Below are 23639 nucleotides of genomic sequence, written 5' to 3'. Positions count from 1 at the left end.
CAGTGCATTTTTCCAGGGATTTGGTGAGAACTCTGCAGGACTTAGCAAACAGTGTGGACTGCACAGGAGGAACTCAGAGCCCAAGCTGTCTGGGTGGAGGCAGACAGAGGCCAAGTTCACTGACGTACAGCTTTGCCCCTTTCCTCTCTCTCCTTTCTAATGGTTACACTGTGCTGGAATGGTTTTTCTTGGACCAGACCTCAAGATGTTTAGGACCTTGAGCTCTGTGGGGAGGGCCCTGGGTGTTCTGTGGGGAGGCCTTTTGTGTTCAGTAGGGAAGGTCTTGTGTTTTCTGTAGCAAAGCTTGCTTTTCTATTATTTTCCAATCCCCAGTCATCTGTCTCATCTGGTGGTGAAGGATGAGGCCAGGGGAGACTTAGCAAGAAGCACAGAATACAGCATTTCTGGGGTGCATTTAGCCCTCACAAGAGGACATGATGGAGGGAACATGAGAGGTTTGGGTTTTTATGTTTGCTTTCCACCTGGCTCCAGCACTGCTGGACCTGACCTGGCAGAGGCTCTGATAAGCAAACTGCCAAGGGCTATCTTGACAGGAAGAGGTCACCTTGAGGCAGAAGAAAGCAGAGGAACTGAGTGGATGGATTTGGCAATGCTAAAAAGTATCAAAAGGGCTTTGTCTTTCCTTTCACCTTGTCTGTGTTAAGGAGTTCTTTCTCCTGCAGAAAAATGACATTGTTTCGTTTTAATAAAAGAGGCCATAGGAAAGACCCCAGTGGTCACAAAAGCTGTAATGCTTTCCGTAATGAATTCTTACATGGACTTTAAAAATTAAAGATACTTATTAAATATCACATACATCATTTGGAAAATAATGTCATATCTTCAGTCTGAACTTGAACGAAGTATCACTTCAAAGATCTAAACGTCCATATAATTCACCTACCCACAAAGAAGAGGAAGCCAGCATGGATACAGACAGATTTCAGCATAGCAGCTTCCTCAGACTTTTTGGTGTTTTTCTGGTGAGGGTGTGTGGGGGGGTGGGGGGTGGGGGGGGAGACTACTGGAGTTTGAACTCAGGGCCTCAAACTTGCTAGGCAGGTATCCTACCATTTGATCCATGCCCCCAGCCCTTTTTTCTTTAGTTATTTTTCAGATAGGGCCCCAATTTTGCCTGGTTCTAGCCTTGGTCCACAATCTTCCCACCTATTCCTCACATATAGCTGGAATTACAGTCTGTGATCCTCCTGAGTAGCAGGGATTATAGGTGTGAGCCACCACATCCAGTAGACTTCCTGTTCTTAAAATGCCTGGGTGCTGTATCTTGTCTGTTATTTCAGTCACATTGTGTGACAAGAAGAGGGCACAAAAGGGCCTTATAAGTGAACCTCTTCTAGGAATCAAATTAAACATCTCAGAAAGTTCTAAACTGGAAGTCACAGTGAAACAAACGAGAAAGGAACTAATTTGGAAGTACTTGAAAAATGACATGTCGCCAGTATTGGATTTGGTTCAATTTAAAATCAGAACTTTTATGTTTCACCATCTGCCTCGCCAAGAGCCTTGTAAAATTTGAATACTACAATCTTTGGAGACGTGAAGAAAACTTTTTTAAGGCCATTTAAAGAACATGGAACCAGAATAAATAATGTGTTTGTCCACGAATAGAGCTAGTGATCAGTGATGGCTGAAAAGACTCATCCATCTGTCCTGTGAGGGGCTGAAAAATCCCACAGGGTCCAGCACATCTTCTTCTTCCCACAGAAACGATGAACACAGGGGCTCAGAGGAGACTGGCATGGGGGGGAGGAGGTGTTTTCCTCCAGCTTGTGATCTGAGAAGAGCTAGGCCAGAACCTGTGGCTGTGAACCATTGGTTTTCAGCATAACATTTATATTTTTAAAATACACAGCAGCATGAAACAGCAGTCAGCTCTCATTGCCCAGTTTCTTGTTCTAGTTTTATGTTCAGGTGAGATGCTACACAGAAGGAGGTGACGTGGTCAGAAAGTGCAGTCTTTACTTGCGTGCTCAGACACACGTGTGTCCTTACACAGATTTTTAACCAGCTGTAAGCCCTAGTCACATGTGACAAGATAACGTCTGAGTTGATAATGTCTCAGTTGACTATTCGGTTGAGTCTCCTGGGGTTCTCTGGACCAGCACCACAACCTGTTCATCCCCAAAGTCCCCTGTTTTGTGCATTGTACGCCCAGTGAGTGAATGAAAGCTGGAGGACAAAAGGAATCCCTGAGAAGAAAATGAAAATGGGGAACAGAGTGCTGATAGCAGGGTAAAAAGTAGGGATCTGCTCAAACCAGTTTTGCAGGAGCTGCCCAGTGTGGAAAGGATAAAATTGCATAGGAGCAGTGTGTGGGTGTAGACAGCAAAGGCACTGTTCTAACTACACCCTGCACAGAAATGTCTTCACTTGAAAACACTAAATCACTGATCCTTACTGATTTGACATCAGTACCAACAACCACGTACTCTGGCTGGGTTAAAATGTCAAAGAAGACAAGGTCTTTGCCCAAACAGAGTTTGCGTAACTGGGAGAAAAGTGACAAGTGCTTAAGAAGCCCCTACACTACAGGGAGCTCAGAGGAAGGAGAACCATTGCTCAGATGTGAGGCCACAGGTCACTTAGGTGGAAAGCAAGGTGAGAAGCTAGTCCCTGACCGCCCATTCTCCACTTGGGAAAAGAATCAAGAAAGGCCAGTTGTCACATGAACTAGGTCTTGGGTTAAGCCAGGAAGACACTTGCAGAGACGTAGCCCATGTGAAGAGGGAATGAGTCCAACCCTAAGACTTAAAGCAAGAACCGAGCACTCTGCATTTGAAGGTGATGTTGTTTTGGGATAGAGGAACTAAGAGATAGCATGCCAACCTGCTGCACTTGTGAAATAAAGCTTATGGGACAGGAAGGATTGATTAAGAACACACAGAAAGGTCAAGAAAGCTAATTGGACATATTGACTGAGGATGGCTACAGTTCAAATCAGTTTGATTAAAATAATTGTTTTTAGCTTTTTCTGAATATAGTAGGGCACATTTGTATGTCTGGGAAAATCTGCATAATCTTTCTGGATGTGACATTCTCCCTGCATAAACACTGGTGATATGCAAATAAGACATTGCATCTCAATGTGTCCTCATTTCTGGGTATACTTGAGACATTCTAAAATTCATCTTTACACGTCCCCTGCCTTCAAATTGACGTACAGCTAGTTCACATGCCCAGGTGGTCATGCTAACATAAGTTAGCTTTTAGTGTAGCAAACACCTTCAACACTTAGCACCGTAATAGAAGAGGCAAGGATTCTTCCCATGCCATTTTAGGCTCCTGTGTTACCCCAGCACCCACGTCAGACAAAGAACAGACAGTTCTCTCCTATAAAAATAAAAACCAAATCCTAAAATAACATTAGAAGGTTTATTTACCACAACCAGGACCAATTTACCCAGGAGTGCAAGGTTGGTTCAACCTGTGGAAATCAGGAATGGAATACACCATATCAATAGAATAAAGTTCAGGGACCATCCCAATAGAACCAGAACAGGCACTGGGCAAAGTCTAACTGATTTTATGATTCAAAAACTTAATAAATGAGGAATAGAAAGATACTCCCCCAATCTGACCCTTCTATATCCTTAAGGTCAAGAATTAGACAAGGTTGTCAGCTCTCACCTCTGCAGTTCAATGACTTGCTGGAGCTTCTAGCCAGGACATTTAGGTAAGAAAATAAAATAAAAGGGATTCAGATTTTAAAATAACAAGTAAAATTATCTATTTTTAGATAATATAACCTTGCATATACAAAACTTAAGCGATCCACAGCAAAAAACCACATAGAATTAATAAATTGTGCAAGTATAAGAGATACCTAATCAGTTTAAAAAATCATAGTTTTTTAAGCTAGCCATGAACAACCCAAAAAATAATTTAGAAAAGAATTCCATTTACAAATAATGTCAAGAATAACAAACAATTTAGAAATAAATTTAACAAAAGAAATACAAGATTTGTATATTTTAAAGTACAAAGTACTGTTGGAGAAATTAAGAAAGTCCCAAGTAAGTGCAGAGGTGTTCTACTCATGGATTAAAAGGCTTCATTTGCATACACAGCAATGTCCACACAATTGGTTTTCAGATTAAATGCAACCCCTATTAAAAGGATGGCTGGAGTTTTTTGCAGAAACTGACAATCTGAACTTAAAATTCATTTGTAAATGTAAAGTTGTCCAGACTCAGCAAGACAATCATTAAAAAAGAAAAAGAACATGGAACAGATTATCTCATTTCAGAATTACTACAAAGCTACAGTAAGTCAACATAGTGGGAGCCAGCATGAGGCTAGGCAAATAGACTAATGGAATAAAATTAATAGTCCAGAAATAAACCTTTACCTTTATGGTAACTTGTTTTGACAAGGGTCCCAGAGGCATTCAAGGAAAAAACAATGGTTTTTTCAACAAGCAAGGCTGAAAAACAGAATGCCAAAATGCAAAAGAAATCAAGCTGGACCCATACTTCAAACCATACCCAAAAGTTATGTAAAGTAGATTGTAGAATTAAGTGTTAAGTGCTAAAGCTAAATTCTTTAAAGAAAGAAGGGGAACAAATCTTTGTGACCTTCGATTAGACAAGATATCAGAAGTGTAGTGACAAAAATGATAAATCGAATGATATCAAGATTAATAACTAGTGTGCTTCATATGACACCATCTAAATAGTAAGACAGACCACAGAATGGGAAGAAGATCTTCCCAATTCTGATGAGGGACTTTTGTTTAGAATATTTTAGAGTATTCATAACTCAACAATAAAAGGCACACAACCCAACAAAAATGTCTAATGACATCCTAGGCCTGTTTAAACACTGAATAGACACATCTCCAACGAAGATAAAAGACAAGTACATAAAAATATGCTTAAAATCATGTGTAACTAAAGGAATGAAGATTAAAAAACACAGTGACAGACACTCCATGTCCAGTAGAGTGGCCTCGACCAAAAAGTCTGGCCATGAGGCAGTAGCAAGTGTGTAATCCTCTGTGACATTCCTCCTATTGGAGTACACGTGTCAGCTCCACGGCTAGAGCAGGACATTCCTCTCTGATGGACCCACTTTCCCACTTATGGTTTCAACACTTGTATCTCCCCACGTCCGTTGCTTTGATATCTGTAAATTGTTGATTCAAAATCCCATTGCCAATACAAGTGTCCCTCTTAAAAACCGTGTAGATCCCAGTAACTCGCTTCCGCGCACAAGACTTTCCTGCGGGTTCCAGAGGCAACCATGACCCTGATGGCCTGTGAAACCAACCTCTTCCTGATGTTCACAGCCTAGATGATCTGCTCTCACAGCATCTGGGCAGATGGTAATCCTGACTTCTGCAGTTCCTTAAACCCACTCTCAACAGAGCCATCCAAAACCCTGGAAATCCATTTTAATAGACTTGAGGCTGCCTACTTCCTCCTTCCTATCATTTTTATTAAATGTGAGTGAGAAAAACCCATAAAATGTTTAGTTTAATTTCCCATTTGGAAATTAATTTAGAGTTACCCCCTGTGGCCTTTTGTGCATTGTGTCCTATTTAATAAGACATCTATTAAGATTCATCCTTAATGTACAGTTCTGTGTCATTACATACTTTTGTAGAATAGATTTGTTGTCTATATCAGAGTTTACCCAGTCCGCTGGGGATAATGGAGGTGTTTCCTCAGGAGATTGTGAGAACATCCTCCCAGATCATTCTGTGTACACGCCATGTCTTTAGAACACGTTTCTCTGGAGTGAGACTTCTATGTCCTGGGGTCTGTGTACCTTTGGCTTTCATACAGAGTCCCAAGCTGTTGTCACTTATTTTCCTTCATTCTGGCCTCACCCCTGAGTTCAGAACGCTCCACATACCCCACAGCTCTCCCTTAGGTGGCCTGTGGCCTACAATACACCCCACTCCCATGCATTCTCCACACCAAACTGCAAGGGATACCCCTAAATCCTCCAATGCGTGAAACCCCTCTATGGCTTCCCTTACCTCTGAGACAAAATCCAGAGCTCTAAAACAATTTTGTAATCGGTCCCAGGCTCACCCTGACGTCACCCATGGTTCAGCACCCTTGGCCTTCACTCTGCGCCCAGGCCTTACCTGAGCCTCATCATCAGCATGAAGAAAGCTGTTTTCCACTCTCTCTCTCAGTAGTTGAGTGAGTGAGCCTTTTTCCTTCAACTCTTTGTTTGCGTAAGCAGCAGTTCCCAGGCTTCACCTGTATCAGAACCCCCTGGAGCGCCTGTGGGACCTGAGTGCTGGGCCTACTCCAGAGAATAGGGTGCAGAATCTTCGGGTCCACGTATACATTGGGAACCGTAGGACTGATCATTCTTTCCTCCTCTCACACCCTTGGTCCTTCTTGCAGTCCTGACCATCTCAGCCAAGGTACCCATTTCAACAAGGTCTTCTCTGTCTCTTCTGCCGGACAGAAGCACTTACACATGAACCTGTGAACTTTCGCCTCTTCCCTCTGTAGTTCATGTTGGCCTGTTGTTGGAACTGTGCACATGTCATTTTTAAGCCAGGAGCCATTCACAGGCAGGGGTTTTGATCAGCACCCTGCCTCAAATAGAGACTCTCCAAAAACAGTTAAAAAAGACAAATAAATGGCTAGAGACCATGAGCCACAGCCAGCTCCTCCAGTGATGCAAAGGCTGGTGTGGAAAAGAAGCACCGTGTGCATTTCTCAAAATTAACAAGTGATGGCCCTACAGCCACCCAAGCGTGAGACTTCCCGAGTGCTGACTCTGTCCTTGACATTGCCAGATGTATCAGACCTAAATAACCTGTCGTGTTCCCCCTAAGTCAGCTCCTTTTCCTTCCACTCTGACTTCATGAAACTCCCAAGCACTGTGAAACCTGGCGGCCCATCCTTTCAACCTTCTTCTCTCAGTCCTGGAAATCTCAAAGTCACCAGGACTGCTTCAAGTCCAGTCTGGACTAAGAGAAGGGATTCTTTGTATTTCCCTGTTTTCCATCTCCTCTCCCTCAAGTCTGTCCTTTGCAGCCTCATGATTCATCCACAGTGGTCCTGAGGCTTGAGGACGGGGCCCTTGGAAGCGTCACAAGCTTTGCCCCAAGCAAGTGGAATCGCTATGGAAGCCAGCCCCAGCAGGGAAGCTGTGAAACACCACAGTGTCCCTTGGGGTCAACTCCAGATTCAACTCTAGCAGCTTCCTAGCTCCTAACCACAGAGCAAACGTTCCAGAAGGCAGCCGGCCCAGCCTCGGCACGCACTGCCTTTGCTGGGGTGTCCCTGTCGGGGCAGTATATCCCCCGTGCAGTATTCCTGAATTACATGCTCTCCCTCCTGTGCTTGTACTCACCTTTGCATCAGCACCTTGCGCTATAGTTGTCTAGCATGGTAGGAAATCATGGTGAGGATAATCAGACTCAGGATGGTAACCTGTCAGGCAAAGGTTGTTGAGTGAGTGAATGAGTGTAGAACAAGCTAATACTCCTGAGTTACTTAAGTCTCACACACTTGGCTTTTTTACTGTTGTTCTCTGTATCTGTTGATTCCGTATAGGTACTGAATAGATGTAATTTGCATGCACTAAAATGCGCAGATTTTACAAGAACAGCTTAATAAATCTTTGTGTCTTTCTTCATATAGATACATGGATCCTCCCAGTTCACATGTAAATTCCATTGTTCTGGAAATTTCTCTTGTCACCCTTTCTTGTCAACAGTCCACTGTTGTGATATCTACCATCATAAATCATCTTTGATTGCTCTTGAATTTCATGTAAAATGAACCAAGTCAAAAATTTGACACTCTCAAAATATCCCCCATTAGGTTCAGGTGAGATTTTAATTCTGGCGAGATTTCTTCACACTGGTGACACTGCGTTCTACCGTAAGCCACTCAATTAGCACCTACGGTGAGCTCTCAAGCATTATGTCAGTGTCGTCTGTGGGAGAAGTAATCCCATGATGTAATTGTGACACCTTAGATGGACTTGTTGGTGGCCACAATTTCTAACACGCTGAAGGTCCAGTACCATTGCTGCACGTGTCTACCTGAGGTAGACACTAAACCTCACGACAAACTCGTTCCCCCTCTCCTTGATACGGCCTTACTCCCCCTCTGTAAATCCTTTCCTTCACGGCCTCAGTCTTTGCATTTGTGGTAGACTGGCGCTCTTCGTTGCGGTGTCCGTCCAGATGGACACTCAGGGGTGCACGCAAACATCCTCCTGCTAGCATGGTAGCAAGTTGAGAGGAGGCTCACACAGGACATGCACAATGTGTGAAGGACGCACAGCCAGGAGGCGTCACAGCCAGGAGCCAGGCAGCCACCCAACAGAGAAGAGGTGAGGGCAGGCGGGGAGGTGGTCCTCCTGCTCTCGACCTTGAACTCCGATCTCCTCATGCATTTTCTGCCTCCCTCCACCCTGCATTTTCCCTTCGTGTACATCTTTTCCATTTGTGTCCTCTTCTCTCTGAACGCACCCAGCGGGTGTGCGTGAAATTCATCGGGCCTGGGAAGATGGGGCATGAAGAAGACAAGCATGAGCCAGCAGAGGAGAAGCATATGCCAGGGGTTGAGGCGCAGGGTACCCTCAAAATCTAAAACTAAAATTTAAAGTGATGGCAGAAAGCAGGAGTGCCCCGTGGTCTTGGTGGCCCCGAGGCGGGAACATCTTGCTTTTTTGTGTCTTTGTGTCTCATTTTTCTCATCTGTTAGGAAACGGTAACAGCAGCTGGTGCACCATCTGTGATAAGGGTTGAGTGAGTTGATACTTACAAAGTGATAAGAATAATACCTGACACGTAGTAGGTGCTTTTGTTTGCTATACAGAGTCAAGCCCTAGGAAAAATTTGAAATCACTTTCTGGAACTGTTGACCTAGATGCTTATTTATAATGTCCTTATTTCAAAATAACTAATCTGAATATTTATTCTGAACGCGCTAAAGGCTATGTAGACTATTTTTTGAGGACCTGAGTTTCAGGCTTGCTCTGGAGGATGAGGTAAAGCCACACTGAGGGAGAGACATGGAGAGGAGGAATGCTGGATTGATTAGTCCCAGAACCTCGTCTTACCTCCCAGTCTGTGGATGGAGTTTCTGGGGAAGAGCTGTTTCAAAGGTCAGTCACATTAGATTGACTAATAAAACACCACATTAGTTCAGATTCAGCCCAACTTATGAGAACCCTGGGAACGACTGGATGGAAAGTCTGAAAGGATCGGCTTGTAGGAAGGAAATGGAGATGCTGGCAGGTCGTTTTAAGATCAGCAGGAGGAACATATATCTGGTCAGAGCGGACATGCTGTCTTTCCTCTGCACTCCTTGCTCCCTTTGTTCTCTCAAGGATGACCTCAACACTTCTCATCTGCATTTCCTCCCTTCTGTGCCTCATCACCTTGACATAGAAGGAAATTCTGGGAGGCAAGGCTCACGAGCAATACATCATCTCTGTTTTCTAAATTTGTGACCTAGGCAACCAGCCAAGGTTGCCAATGCTTTTTTACTTGTGCAGACACAAGAAAGCATGTATGGAGACCAGACATCCACCAGTGGGTACTATTGCAACTGATTGAATAAACTTGGCACTTTGTTTTGTAGATCACTCAAAAATATCATTAATTTTTGGGGACCTCTTTAAAGGCGACAATTTATCCATTATAGCCCAAAAGGGTGTTTATAACCAGGCAATTCATTCAGAAACTTGCCCCAAATTTCCCTGTGGTCATGTCAAAGAAGCCTTCCTCAGAAGTATCAAACAGTGCAATAAACCAAGTATGCTTTTTCCCAGGTTCTCACAGGAAAACAGGGCTGTCTGCTCCTCCTCTCCTCCCTTCTCCTTCTCTCTCAACAATAGTAAATTTCATTTGCCCAAGTGCTCTCCATTCCGTCTTTAATAAGACATTCCTCAGGCACAAAGCACACTGCCCTAGAAGACACTTTGGAGTCTTTCCATTTCAGACTCTGATTTCTGTTGTCCGCCCTGCGTGTTCACTGATGCTTTAGACTTCACAGGGAATAAGGAAAATGGAAGGTCAGAGTTTCAAGTAACTAAATAATAACTAAAAAATGCAAAGAATGGGGAAGGCTTCCATATGACTCAGTTAAAGAAAGGCACAAGGTGTCATGGTAGAGCTGTTCCATCCAGTGGTGCGTGGAGGATTCTGAAAAGGCTGAGGTGAAGTTAAGCCAAACAGAAGAGTTTGTTGGTGAACTGGGCTTGCAGTGAAATTTGAAGACTGTATAGCACTTGAGTAAGTAACCTTGCATTTATGTAGGCAAGTGTGAGGGTGATTAAATTGTTAAGAAAACAAAAGGTACTGGCCTGTAATCCCTGCACTGGGGCGTCTGGGTAGTAAGACTGCAAATCCTACATGGTGGGATTCTGTTCCCAGAACAAAAATAAAAATGGAAAGTATGAGGGAAAAGCTCCACATAACATTCCTCAAATTTTCTTCATCCTTTTCAGGAAAATTGAGATTATTGTCTGTAAACAGAGAGATGTTTACTCCCTCAAGATGATCAAAGACTCTTGTTACACACATGTACACCAACCTAGGTGCTGTCCCAAATGAACAAAACTCATTTTTATTCCCACTGGAGATAAGCAAGATAAGATAAGGTCAAACCTCAAAAGAGTGACATGGCATCTGAAAATGGGACAGTCCTCCAGGAGAGTTGTGACACATATACTGAAGAAATTTCAAAGTGGTTTTGACATTCAAGTGGGAAAAAAAAAAGTACAAATGCTTTACAAATGTTCTGTGCTAGATACTCAATTTAATTAGTACTCACTAGAATTCAAAACATTTCATTTTGATTAGGAAAAAACATCATGAAAGAAATGTGTGTGACCAGATGCCCGGGAAGAGCAATTAGAACTTCCAGTGTACTCTACGCCTGTGTCTGTGTAACTCCATGTATCTGCATCAACACACATTGCATATGTTATTATATTATTCTGTATATTATTCAAAGAGCTAGTGTCAGACTTTTGAGAAGGAATTATCAAATTCCATTCTTTCTCTGCATTGCTGTTCTATGGAAATACCATAGAATAAATGGTGGTGAATATTTTCTGACTGTGACATAATTCTGTGCTGACACACAGAGGGCAGTCCACAGTCACCCTACTTTCTTTCCAGCCATGCAAATTTGTGTGGGAAATGGGAACTCCCTTTCTTTTTGCCCCAGAATTGCCCACGTGTAACTTAAATGGCCATCTGTTCTCCCCTGAGATGTGTAGACTATTGGAAGCGAGGTGAGCACTCAACCTTGTGGAGTCCTGCATATGGGAGCCGGTGGCTTCCTGGGCTGGCCACCTGTGAGGTGTCTATGTGTAGCATGTATGTGCAGCAAGTGTACCATCATAATTCCAGGATCAGGTTCAACAGTGGGCACCGTGAGGACAGGGACTGGAGCACAGAAGCAGAGACCTGGTCAGTTTTCAAGGCAGATTCTGATCCTGGGCTAAGCAGTAAGCCTGATTTTTACAGCAAGAGCTGGCTTTATTGATTGGCTGATTGACTGATTGAGTTTGATGGTACTAAGTGCTAGGTTTGAACACAGGGCTTCATGCTTGCTAGGCAGGCACTCTACCAGTGGACCCATTCTTCCACCCCCCCTATACTTTGATACTTTCTTCCTAACATCTCAGGTCTTTTCTTCCATCTGCCTTCAGTAAAGGACCCTGTAAGCGTCAAGGGGCCGAGATTGTTAGACCACAGTCATGTTCCCTGAGGAATGCTTGGTTCACCCACTGAGAAGCAGCCAATGATTGCTATGGAGGGTCTTGGCTCGCCTATGCATGAGATCACCAAATGTGTGTATGATTTTCTTCATCAAACTAATGGTGTAAGCCCAAACCTGTGCCCACGGCTGAGGCAAAGCTGCCCTTGCCACAGAGCTGGAATTTTCCTTATGGGAATAGTATATGTAATCAATATCTCATTTGAAACTGTTATCGTAGCCTCCTGTATACACACCCTACTGATGGTGATGCTTGAGAACTTGAGTTTTAATGCTTCCCTTAATAAGGTATGGGAACATAGAAATTATTGAATTTAGGAACGATCTGTGAAGAGACTGACTGGCACACTGGATCATGTCTTGTGAACCTTCAAACACGGTTTCAAGTGGAACTGTGACATAGTACCTCACCTGGGTACTTTAAAATACATTTACTAAGCAAATGTATAATTTTTAAATGTTTGTCTTGCACTGGAATAATTCCAAGTTCATTTATTGGCGTTGGGAAATAGGTTAGCCATATTTGAAAAAATCTGGTATAATAAAATGCTAACATTTATCAGAAGTACTGTGGAGAGTGAGCAGCTGCATGGTCTACAAAAGAGAAGCAGAAGATTCTTGGCTATTCCAAATTGCTTCTGAAATAAGTATGACATTGTCAGTGAGAACAATAGCATTTTACTAATTCTGAACAACAATGATTATGCTGTATCAGTTGGTAAGTCTTCTGGCGATGAAAAGCAACCCCTTCTTTCAAGTGTATGGACTTAACTTTGTACTTATTGAATAGGTAAACAGTGGCAGTATGTCTATTCCAGCCCCAGCTCCTCATGGTCACTGTCACGAACTCTGATACGGTCTTTAAGCCAGGAGACTCAAGTAGCTACTAATGAGCAACCTGCTGAGTTCTCAGGGATGGGCGCAGACCCAGACGTTGTAACAGATTTTAAATTGCCATTTCCCCATTTTCTGAAGGAAGAAAAGTTCATAGAGATAAATCTACTTTCCCTAGGTTTTAATGCCTACATTAGGAACTAATTTTTGTTTGATAATTATGAAAATAGGAAGATGTAGCTCTGTGTCTCTATCGGTGTCTAGAAAATGAGCGTGTGGCTTGCGAAGACAAAAAAAAGAAGTAGCCTCTTCATGAGAGGGAGTGACTCCCACCTGTGGAGCAGAGGCTCCGTATTTTAGCAAACACGACTGAGTGTAGTGTAGCCTTCTTTAACTCATCCGTGTGGATATGGAGTTGCCCCTTTGTGTGGTTGTAGAGCTATGTCTTTGCAGTGTGGAAATTTCTCACACACTACACTGTGCTGGTTTCATTAATCATTTGTATTTCACAAATGATGAGCACTCTGGGGACAGGGAGGTTATTCTTCCATAAAAGGTGGCTTTAAGTTTTTTAACAAACAGATTTTAGGGCTGCAATCAACCATATTTTCAGTTATGTTTCCTGTGCCTGCTGTACGTCAAACTTCTCTGATTCTTGTATTGCTTTTGTTTTAAAGAATGAATGGTGTCATAGAGCTCAGTTGTCCTAAGATGTATGCTGATTGTTTTTTTTGCACAAGCACGCAATTTTCATAAAACTGAGAAATTCGGGTGTTTGGAGGTACGGAGAAAACACACTGTTTATCTGGCACTGTGTTAAGAGGAAGGGGTGAGGACATCTAGATGGGGGAGCCTTCCCCAAAGAGATTTGGGGAAGTAAATCTCTTTATGGGAATGGACAGAATTCCCATAAATGCAAAATAACTGCACACCCATGGAGATTGCACTGATTTAAGAGTTGAGAGCCTCCTTCTGTGCTGGGGAATAGACCTGGACAATTTTGCTTCACAGTTTCGTTGGAGCATTGCAAAACACACAAGGAAATTTTTTAAATGAACTATATGTTCCTTGTATATTAAAGCTATGGTTTAGATTTTTTTTTTTTTGGTGGGACTGGGGTTTGAAGAGCTTCACACTCACAAAGCAGGTGCTCTATCTCTTGAGCTACACTTCCAGTCTTGCTGTGTTTTAGATAATTTTATTCCTGAGAAGTACCCAATATGGTGAATTGCATGACAATGACTTAATAAATTGTGAAGTGAATGAATAAATAAGAGTCAGCATTACTGAACAAAATTGCAAATCCTCATACAAATTCTTGGGAAAACACTACAGTGTGTATCGCAGTCATTTGATACATAGGTAAATATTTTCTTTCTTATTTTTTCTTTTTATTATTTTATTTTATCACTTTTGCATTTACTCATGTGTGCATACATTATTTGGGCCCCCTCCCCCGCACTCCCACCTCTGCACAGAACCTGTTCCACCCTCTTGTTCTCTGATTTTGTAGAAGAAAAAAATATAATGTAAACAGCCAAGATACCCCACTACCAATGAATGGATTAAGAAAATATGGGTTTTATACACAATGGAATTTTATCAGTCACAAAGAAGAATGAAATTTGTCATTCACAGGAAAATGGATGGAACTGGAGAACATCATCTTAAGTGAAGTTAGCCTAGCTCAGAAGGCCAAAAATTGCATTTTCTCCCTCATATATGGATTATAGACCTAAAACAAATGCAGTAATATTATTGGACATGGGTCACACACTAAGGGGAGAACACACACAGGAGGAATAGGAAAGGGAAGAAAACCTAAAACCTGAATGTGGCTGATGTGCTCATGTAGAGGAGTGAATAAAGTGATCTTAAACTGACAGAAGCCACTATGGGAAGGGGACCAGGAAGTAATGAAGAGGTCTGGTAGAGATGAATCAATGTGGGTTGTAATACACAGGTGCATGGAAGCAATGTTAGGAATCTCTCTGTATAGCTATCTTCATCTCAAACTAGCAAAAATGCTATGTTTTTCTTCTTAATTTAATAGTAATTTTATATGAAAGCCAACAATATAAAGTAAAATTTTCTCTGCTCTATTCCTAACCTTCAGAACGGGGATTAGGCACTCTATGTTCCATGCACAGATGAGAAGTAAGGCTCTAGGAGATTAAATAATTTATCTAAACTGATGCCCTTCTGAGTGGTGGAGGCTGGATTTGAATGCAGGCAGTTCTGACAGTGTTGCCCATCAGCTGGTTGGTGTTCTTTTTCTCCACTTGGATAGGAATTGTGGGTAGGAGGGGACAAGCTCTTCCAGAACTAATCATCCAGGGCCCTTGGACGGTTTTGTCATCCTTGGATTCTGGCAGTGGGAGTGGCTGCAGACAGCAGTAAGGAAAAGGAGACAGTGTCTTCTAGAGTTACAGCTGTCATCTGGGCCTTGAGTGTCGGGACCCTTAGCCCTATGGTGACAAGTGGTATAACTTTTGGCCTGGGATGTTGGACTCCTCAGCCTGTGGGTTGGGCAGCCCTCTAGAGCATTTCCAGCCACCAGGGTCCAGAGTTTCTCTTCTCTGGCTCTTTACAACCCTCAGTCTTTCCTTAGCCTCTCTCACCTCTGCCCTCGCTCACCTTCTCTGTCCCTCCACTGTCCCTCATTGTCTCTGCCACTTCTGCTCCCTGTCATTTTTGCCCTGGACACTGTCTGAAATTCTTCAGCTGCCTCTTATCACTATTGTCACTGCCACTGCTGCCACCATTGAGGTGGCTGCCATGCCTTTGCTACTGCCTCTACTCCCAATGTCGCCTCTACTCCCAACGCCACCTCTACTGCCTCTTCTGACTTCATTGCTGTTATCACTGCGACAAGGGAAATAACTACTGCCACCTCTGCCACTGCTACAGTTTCCTTCTCCTTCCATTGTGTTAGCAGCATGGACCACTGTACTAAGGATGAAGATCAAAAGTAGGCAAAAAAAGACCAGTTGAGAGAGAGGAGCCCTTATTGGACCTAATGTTGCAACACCAGGGGACAGCACAGATCAGTATGTCCTGGTGGACTCAGAAAGTGCTGAACAATCTGCTTATCCAGCCAGAAAAAGGGAGGGCAAGAGTGTTTGCACCAGTCATGGCACAGTCCCTCATGTCACCAATCACAGAAGTCCCTTATGAAATGTTTACATTCATCATAGGCCTTCTGTTGGGCCACCCTCTGGCTTGGGTGGGGTCATCCAGATTTCACCAAGTCTTGTGAAGGGAAAATCTGGTGCAATTTGTTTGCTAGGATGGGGCCATCTGGAACTTGAGTTGTGTTTTGGCACCAGGCAGCTGTGGTTGTCACATAACTTCCTCAAGGTGTCCAGGGAGGGTGCAAAGCAGCTGATGTTGACAGTCCAGCACTGCAGGCTAAGGCCGCAGAGAAGGCTCTAACAGCTGTCAATTAGGGAGTCAAATCCACAAAGACCTAACAAATTAGACAATTTGAAGGGAAAATAAATGCCTTTATTACACAGGGGATGCTTGAAATAAAGTTCTATCATTAATATTAACAGCAATTTAAAAGTAATTATCAGTATTCTAACAGTGCTTAACTCCCTGAGATGGGACCCTCTCATCCATCTCTGTAGAAACCTCAAACTTGTTCTTTCACATCACACTCCTCAGAGGGTTCAAATGCTATTCAGTGAAACCCAATGGACTTGACCCTTGGCATGTAGATTTCAATTTGGGGATCTTGCTTAATAAAGACACAGCACTTTGAATTTCACTTCATAAGGGAATCCAGGATTCATGCCTCTACTGCAGAAGTATAGGAATATTTAACACAACATTCATTTTTGCCTTTCCAATGCTCTCAAAACCTGAACCACAAATTCTAGAGCCTGTCAACTTGTTTTCAGAGATGGACATCATAAAACTGCATCAATTTGCAAAAACAATCCACTTGCCATTTTGCACTTGTAAGTGACTGAAATAAGACCATTCTCTGACTAACATGGCCTTAAACCAATATGGCATCTATTTCCATTCCAGTAAATCCTGGCAGACCATGTATTCCTTTCTGATTCCAATTCAGCCAGACTTCTTTCACTGGGTCGAGCTGTAGGGTTAAATTCATTGCAGTCTGCAGAGGTAGCACAAATTCTCAGTTGTTAAAGCTATGCAAGCCCAAAGCTCTTTGTGGATAATTTAAGTCTCACCCTCTGCATAGCTAACCACAGCGATGTGTTGGGAAAAGTAATGCAGCGTCTTCCTTACTAGGGGCAGATCAAAAGAGCTCGGATTTGAAAAGGGGCGTTTAGAGCCTGTGCTGTCAATTTCCCATCATACACAGCAACTAGTGGCAACAAAAAATAGTCGTCTTCACCGCCGGCTAGGAATAATGAGACTTAGGATCCCTAGTTCCCTTGCTTTCCTCCTACCTTCTCGTGAGCTTAGTTTGCTGCCATTTGAAAGCCATTGAAAAGCCATTAACAGGCAGAACCCGGAGAACCGCAGTGCAGCACACCTCGGGTGCGGGCAGCAGCCTGTGGCCGCATATGAGCACCAATTAGAGCGACTGCCTGGGATCCTGGCACCAGGAACGTGTCAATCAAGGGCACTACAATAGCACGTGCAGCCGCGGTGGCTCAAATCCCACCCAAGAGGCTCCTCTGAACTCCAGATGCTGCATGAGAATGAGTTTGAAGCATTTTGCACGACCATGGACCAGAGCCTCTGTTCAATAATGCATCTGGAGATAAACTGTTACCTGAGTTAAGGACTCTAAATAATGTATTTCCTGGGGACTACAGTTGTAGCAGGAGATAATGCTGGAACCGGTAGCAAGATTCCTGCCTGAGATGGAAAGATGTCTCACTATCATTTTATCAAGTGCTGTAAGTAAGCTCATTGGTTATTTGTTTGAAGTATGATTTTAGGCAGATGTCAGAATTAAGGCAGGTCTCTGGTATATCACATGTGGATGAGTGTCTTTGGAGGCTGTGTTACAGCTTGATATATTCTAAAGTGATTCTATTTTCATTCAAATGTTGTAGTACATGAATCTTTAAACTTTAGCTTTAAAAGTAAAAGATGCATATGTAAGTGCCACATTGTATTCTCCTGTACAAATATTATATGCTAATGAAGCAACCACAAAATCAATGCATAGAAAGGAGGATATTTCTGGGTATAAGCACATAGTAACAAAGTACATAAAACAGAGTTAGCTATAGATGATTGAGGTCATTTCATTATTTACTTTGCTCTCAAATTCAAGTTTTACTGCTGAAACCTGCATGCTATGCTTACCTGTGAGCTTGATCTTCTGGGCTGCCCTTGACTGTAAACTTGTCCTTGTATCATTCACCTTGCAAAGCTTCTGCTCCAAGTGCTCTACCCTGGTGCCAGAAGGTGCAAAGTCGTTTTCCACTGGTCTTCTGACCAGTTCGTCAAGGGATTGCTTTTCCTACTGCTAGAATGCTAGCAGGGTGTTCTGAGCTAGAAAAAACAGCATCGGAGCCTTCTCTGGACGGTAATAACGAGGAGAGAGGCATATTTATAGTACAAATGGCTCACTTGCCAGGTACATTTTCCCCCCCGGTAGCACTTCTGGAAAGTTCTATACATTTATATCATGATCACAAAGTGACAGGTGACATTTTTAGAAAGCAGTCTCCTGTTTGGATTAGGATTTTGCTGGCAAAGGACATCACAATGTTAATTATGTCACATGTTGAGGGAACACACATTTTGAATGGATCTTGAGTTTTGCCCTAAAGGAGAAAAAAACAATTAACGATGCTTAAGAAAATTTTTGCCTTTCTCCTGTTTGGGGTGGAGAATGTATGCCGAATTACATCTTGATTGCAGAAAATAAAAATGCCCAACTCTTAAGCATTTGTAAAACATGCACGCTTTCAGCTTGCAGGACCATTTCAACTCCAAACAGAATGCACCTATGAGCTTGTGAGTTTGTAGAATATTGTTAACTGATAAAAACTGGGGACAAACAGCATACTTAGGAATTATGGAATTGTCTGGATTCACTCTCGGATGTCTCGAGGTGATTGTTGTGGTGACATGAGCACAGGGCAGCACTCTTGGCTGGCTGTGGCATTGCTTTTCATGTTTTACTGCATCAGTAGAATGTCCTTATTTTCCTGTCTGCACCTCTGCAGAGGAAATTCCTGAAGGCCTCTGGGTCATTCCTACAGGGAACCCAGTTACCTGGTTGGGAGAATGAACACACCTGGAGGATGGCGGCCGTGGAACATGGGAAAAAGCACAGGCACAGGGTAACAAGGGCACGGGAAAGTCATGGGCTAGTGACACCGTACACCTCATATTACTTTGGCTTACTTGAAATATTTGGCTCTAGAATTTCAGAACACTGAAAGACGTGATGATATCTAGCAATAGAAGTATTTGAGATAATTCTTAAAACCCATCAGTATAAGAGATGAAGCTAAAGTGAATGAATTTTATATGAAAATAGAAGAAAGAAACCTGTTGAAATTGTTCTAAGAAGGGGAGGGGGGAAGAGGGAGAACCATGGAAGGGGTAAATCCAACTAAGATATATTATAAGTGCATATGTAAAGATCACATTGTATTCTATACAACTATTATGTGTTAAAATAATTTTAAAATAAAGTTAACGAATTTAATGAGTTAATACTGGATTAATAATTTTCATAATGAAAATATCTCATATGCCTGGAAAAAGTTCCTGCTTTATTATCAATATAATAATAAGTGCTTACCTGAGATTTGCAGACTTTCTGAGCTCTGAGTGTGACCACGCCTATAAAATAGACAGGAGGTATGAATATCAACCTGTGCCAGATTTTCTGGGGAAATGTTTTAACATGCTAAAAGAGTTCAGAAATTAGATGCCATGGTGGCTGAAGTGCCAAGGGATGTTTCATGTGACAGAATGAATGCACGATCAGCTGGATGAGCAAAATCAGAAGTCAGAGGGAGGCCTGCACGATGCAAGGAGGTATTGTCAACTGGGGTCATACTTTGTAGTTGCATGGTTGCCCCTGATGCAGAAGGTGTCACCTTGTTAACTGTATTAGGCCAGTCCACAGGCAGAGCTGATTGGTCCTGCTCTTCACACGCACCCCCCCCCACATGACCTCCATTGCTGCCACCTGCCTACCTGTCCTTCTAGACCTGGTTTATCACATGTCATATCCACTCCCAAGCCAGGCAGCAATGCAGGAAGTGGCTGAATTGCAGGGCAGGAGAAAGAAGTGTAATGTAGCCCATGTGGTGGAGGAGGCTTCAGGTGGGTGTAGGGCCACCAATAACTAAAGCTCACAGGAATGTTCAGTCACGCAAGGAAACCCTCAATGACCTAATGTTAAAACGTGCACTCTGAAAGGTCTCCATTCAATCTGCCAGTACTTATCTCTGGTTTATGGTTATTTCAGAAACTATTGTGTATTTCAAAATGGTCTATAATGGAGATGTTTTGCTTTCACAATCAGAAAATGAAACTTCTTCAAAGCAGCAGTTGAGGACACTCAGAAAAAGAAATAACTTAGACCCTTGACACTACCATATCTCTTTCTGGTTGGAAGGGGAGACACCTGATTCCACGTTTGATGTATCTTATATATTAAAGACTAAATTTTTGCAAACCAAGAATGGTGGTACATGCCTTTAATCCCAGCACTTGGGAAGCTGAGACAGGAGGATTACAAGTCTGTGGGCAGCCTGAGTCACACAGAAAGACCCTTTCTCCAAAAAAAAAAAAAAAAAAAGTATCATGGAAGTAGGAATTAGTAAGAGAGTTAAGCACGGATTCTGCCTGTGTCTATGGAGAAGGACCTTCAGACGAACTGCAGTGGGGCTCCATGTCTGGGTCCTGCGCCTGGTGAGAGGTATGTGCCCGTGGCCAGATGGCTGGGCAGGGAGGAAATGGATCCTGAGGGTGCAGCAGGCTCCAGGAGAGCTTGAAACTGTGCCTTGCTTCCCTCTCAACTACTGAAGCATAACTTGAGGTTAGGAGGTGGCTCCCTAGCCATCCTCTGGGAACAGAACTGGCATGACTCCTGGTTTTGCACGTGGACTCAGGGCCACACAGGCTGCAGTGAGAGGAGGGTTAAACTTGCCTAAGGTGCTGAACGATTTGCAACAGCCAAGGATGAATTGTCACAGAAAACTGGCTGGCTTCCTTATGGAACAAGCTCACTTCTTCGTTCCCCTCCACCTCTCATCCCACTGGGGAGAAGGACCCTTGCCTAGTGACCTCCTCCTCCACCCGCTGCTTGAGGCTCAGGTCCAGGGAACCCATGGCAGAATCCACCTGCACACTGACAGCATTTCCTTGTCCTCCCCAACCTGCTTTCTGCCAGCTCCACATCCCAGGGTCAGCCTCTCACTGAAGCCTCTCCACTCCTTGCCCTTGTCACCCTCTGCTGCATTCAAGTGACAAATGACAAATACCTAGCCAGGGCTGACCCTACTTGCCTGTCCTTCCTTGCCAGAAAGGCAGTGGGCTGGTCACTGGAGGAGGATCAGAGTGACAGCAGACTGATTGTATTTTAGTGTTGTTATTTTAAGTCTCCAGCAGGAGTGCAGGTGCCATTCTTGCATTCCTGTCCCCTTTCCTCATCAAGCACGGGACCCTGCCAGAGACCCATTATCTGTCGCTCAGTGTCCCACCAGAAAGAAGTAGAAACCATACCTTGCACTCCTGGATAAGCCACCACTAAGTACCACGTGTAAACTCTGCCCCCTTCTCTTCTGCAATAGTGAACTATTGCACATAGGACCCAATGCCAGTGTGTCCCCTTTGCCTCCTCATATTCTGCCTTCCTTCTCCCACTGTCACCTTTCTCTCCTGTGTCACCAGTCCCTTTTCCACCATCGCCACCAGAGTAACTATGTGACCCTCTCCCAGCTTCTGGTATTCCACCCCATCCCTCCCAGGTCGTTCATCTCATGGTAACACCTGGAAAAGTCACTTGCACATGTGTTTCTTCCTCAGCTCCTTTTCTCTGCTCCCTGAATCCATTCAGTCAAACTGCCTGGTGTGTCCCCAGCACAGTTGTTTGCTGGTTTCTCGTTGATCCTGCCTCTTTTCTTTAGTTTGAGAGGTCCCTGGATTCAGTGATGACTTCTCCTCTCTCTGAGATGCTGGCTTCCCCTCCTTAGCGCTTGACCCTGACACTTCTGAAAACCTCTCTGTTCCTGTGACTTGAAACATCACTCTGCTTTTTTAAATCCATGCCTTTAACCCAGAGGTCCTCTTTGTGGGCGACTGTCCTCGGTCCCTTCACAGCACCGTAGTGTGTCCAAGAGTTCTTTGTTGGCATTGGATAGCTAAGTAGTGTTCCACAGCATTTTCCAAATCATTTATTCAACTCTTCTCTTGTGGTTGGCATTAAATCACTACCGTTCCGCATCAGCTCATACCCCATGCACAAAAGCGATTGTGACCTGAGTCACAGAAGTGACAGTACTGAATTCATTGGCATGTGTGGTTTAGGTCAGGTGTTGCTCCCACAGCCGGAGCACTTCAGATCCCACAAACCGTGTCCTCACTGGCCAGGAAACACATCTCTCTTTAACTGATGCCAAGTCCACGGTGGGAATGGAGTTGGTCCTCGGTGCTGGATTTTGTTCTACTGACAGTTGGCAGTGTTCTCTGTTTTTATTAGCCCTGTTCTCATATGGGTTTTCATATTTTGTATTGGATTTTCTTACTAGGTTTATGGACTCTTTCATATAAGGAGTGATTAAAGAGTCTGTGGCTAGGGGTTAGTCTTTTATCTTTGTTTTGGGGTTTATGGCAAACCACTTTCTTCTAATTGCATAGGTAACTGCCTCTCTTTGCAGGTGGTCTGTTATCCTAAACCATCTTCTTGGCAACTTCCACTTTTATATTTGAAGTCTTTTCTTTATGAGGCTGGGGTGTGCTTGTAATGTAAAGTGAGGGTCATTTTTGTCCCCTTCTGTTTCTGCAGAAAAAATGCATACTGTACTGAAATTGCACTTTTGTCGCAGTTTAAACTCTGGTTTCTGGTTAGTTATGTCTAGCTCAGGGAACACTGTTCTGGTGACTGTGGCTTCACAGAGAGTTCTGACACACTAGAAGGCAAATGCTCTCTGGTGGAAAGTTCCATGATTGTCTTAGATCAGCTCAAATACTCAAAATACCCAATTTGCTGATCAGTATTAAAGTAATTTCAACTGATCTTAAAATTAAATCCTAAATTGGGATTTTATAAAATGTACCTAGCAATTTAAGTTTAAAAATTAGATCAGGATATATTGTATATATCTGTAGTATCTCTAGCTTACCAAATAAAAGAGTTTTGATACAGCACAATGATACAAACTGATAGTTACCTTTATATAGTTTACCTGTGGTTAAATCTTATTGTATTATCTTTATGGACACTATTTTCTTAAATATTAAAATAAATAATGTTCTCATTATAGTTACTTGTCTTGGAACAATGGACATAACACAATTGACAGAAAGGTAGAAATCATTAACTGTGGTGCTCCAGGGAAACCTGGAACCTCAGAGATCTTGGTCATGCTGGGGCAGGCTCTGCAGCACTCTGACCCACGCACGGCCCTCCTTTTCCACGCACGGCCCTCCTTTCCCACCACACCTGCTGCGTGATGGGGCAGGACAGTTGAAGATGTGCACATGGCCAGATGGTTCCAGTCAATGTCCATGGTCTGACTTTCAGTAACACCACTGGCTGCTGGGTCCTCAGGTCTAACTGATGACTCTATACTACCAGTGTTGACATTGTATCATCAAAGGTTTGTCACTGAATCTAGCAGGATCAACACCTGTCTCTGCTTGATATCTGTTGTTCCAATGTGATTCTCTTTCAGTTATTAGGTGACTGACAGGTAACTCTGCTTTCAATGGGTGTACACAATTGTTATCACTTCAGGGACATAAAAATGACATAGTGACAGCTGAGCTGGGTGTATTTCATTTCCTTCTATCTCATTCAGTCAATCATATATTCATTCATTCATCCATTCATATATTTATTCATATTGAACTTTTCGAAACAGTGTTCTAAGAGCTAAAAACACA

The 23639-nt window shown here is 43.1% G+C and overlaps 1 protein-coding gene across 3 annotated transcripts in view; it reads left to right on the top strand.

The window, feature by feature from the left end:
- Myo16 (myosin XVI) overlaps positions 1 to 23639 on the top strand; it is a 518261-nt gene that overhangs the window by 92797 nt on the left and 401825 nt on the right. The window contains exon 1 of one of the 3 annotated variants that reach the window (XM_074043001.1): positions 16742 to 17455. The exons of the other annotated variants lie outside the window; for them this stretch is intronic. Within the exon in view, the coding sequence (XP_073899102.1) occupies positions 17428 to 17455 (28 nt within the window). The 5' untranslated portion in view covers positions 16742 to 17427. Of the gene's footprint in view, positions 1 to 16741; positions 17456 to 23639 lie in introns of those variants that run through there. 3 annotated transcript variants of the gene reach the window in all.

The sequence above is a fragment of the Castor canadensis genome, chromosome 10 (genome assembly GCF_047511655.1).
Source record: "Castor canadensis chromosome 10, mCasCan1.hap1v2, whole genome shotgun sequence".
Lineage (NCBI taxonomy): Eukaryota > Metazoa > Chordata > Mammalia > Rodentia > Castoridae > Castor > Castor canadensis.
The sequence above is the reverse complement of the archived record's forward strand: the minus strand, read 5'-3'. Positions and strand labels throughout refer to the sequence as shown.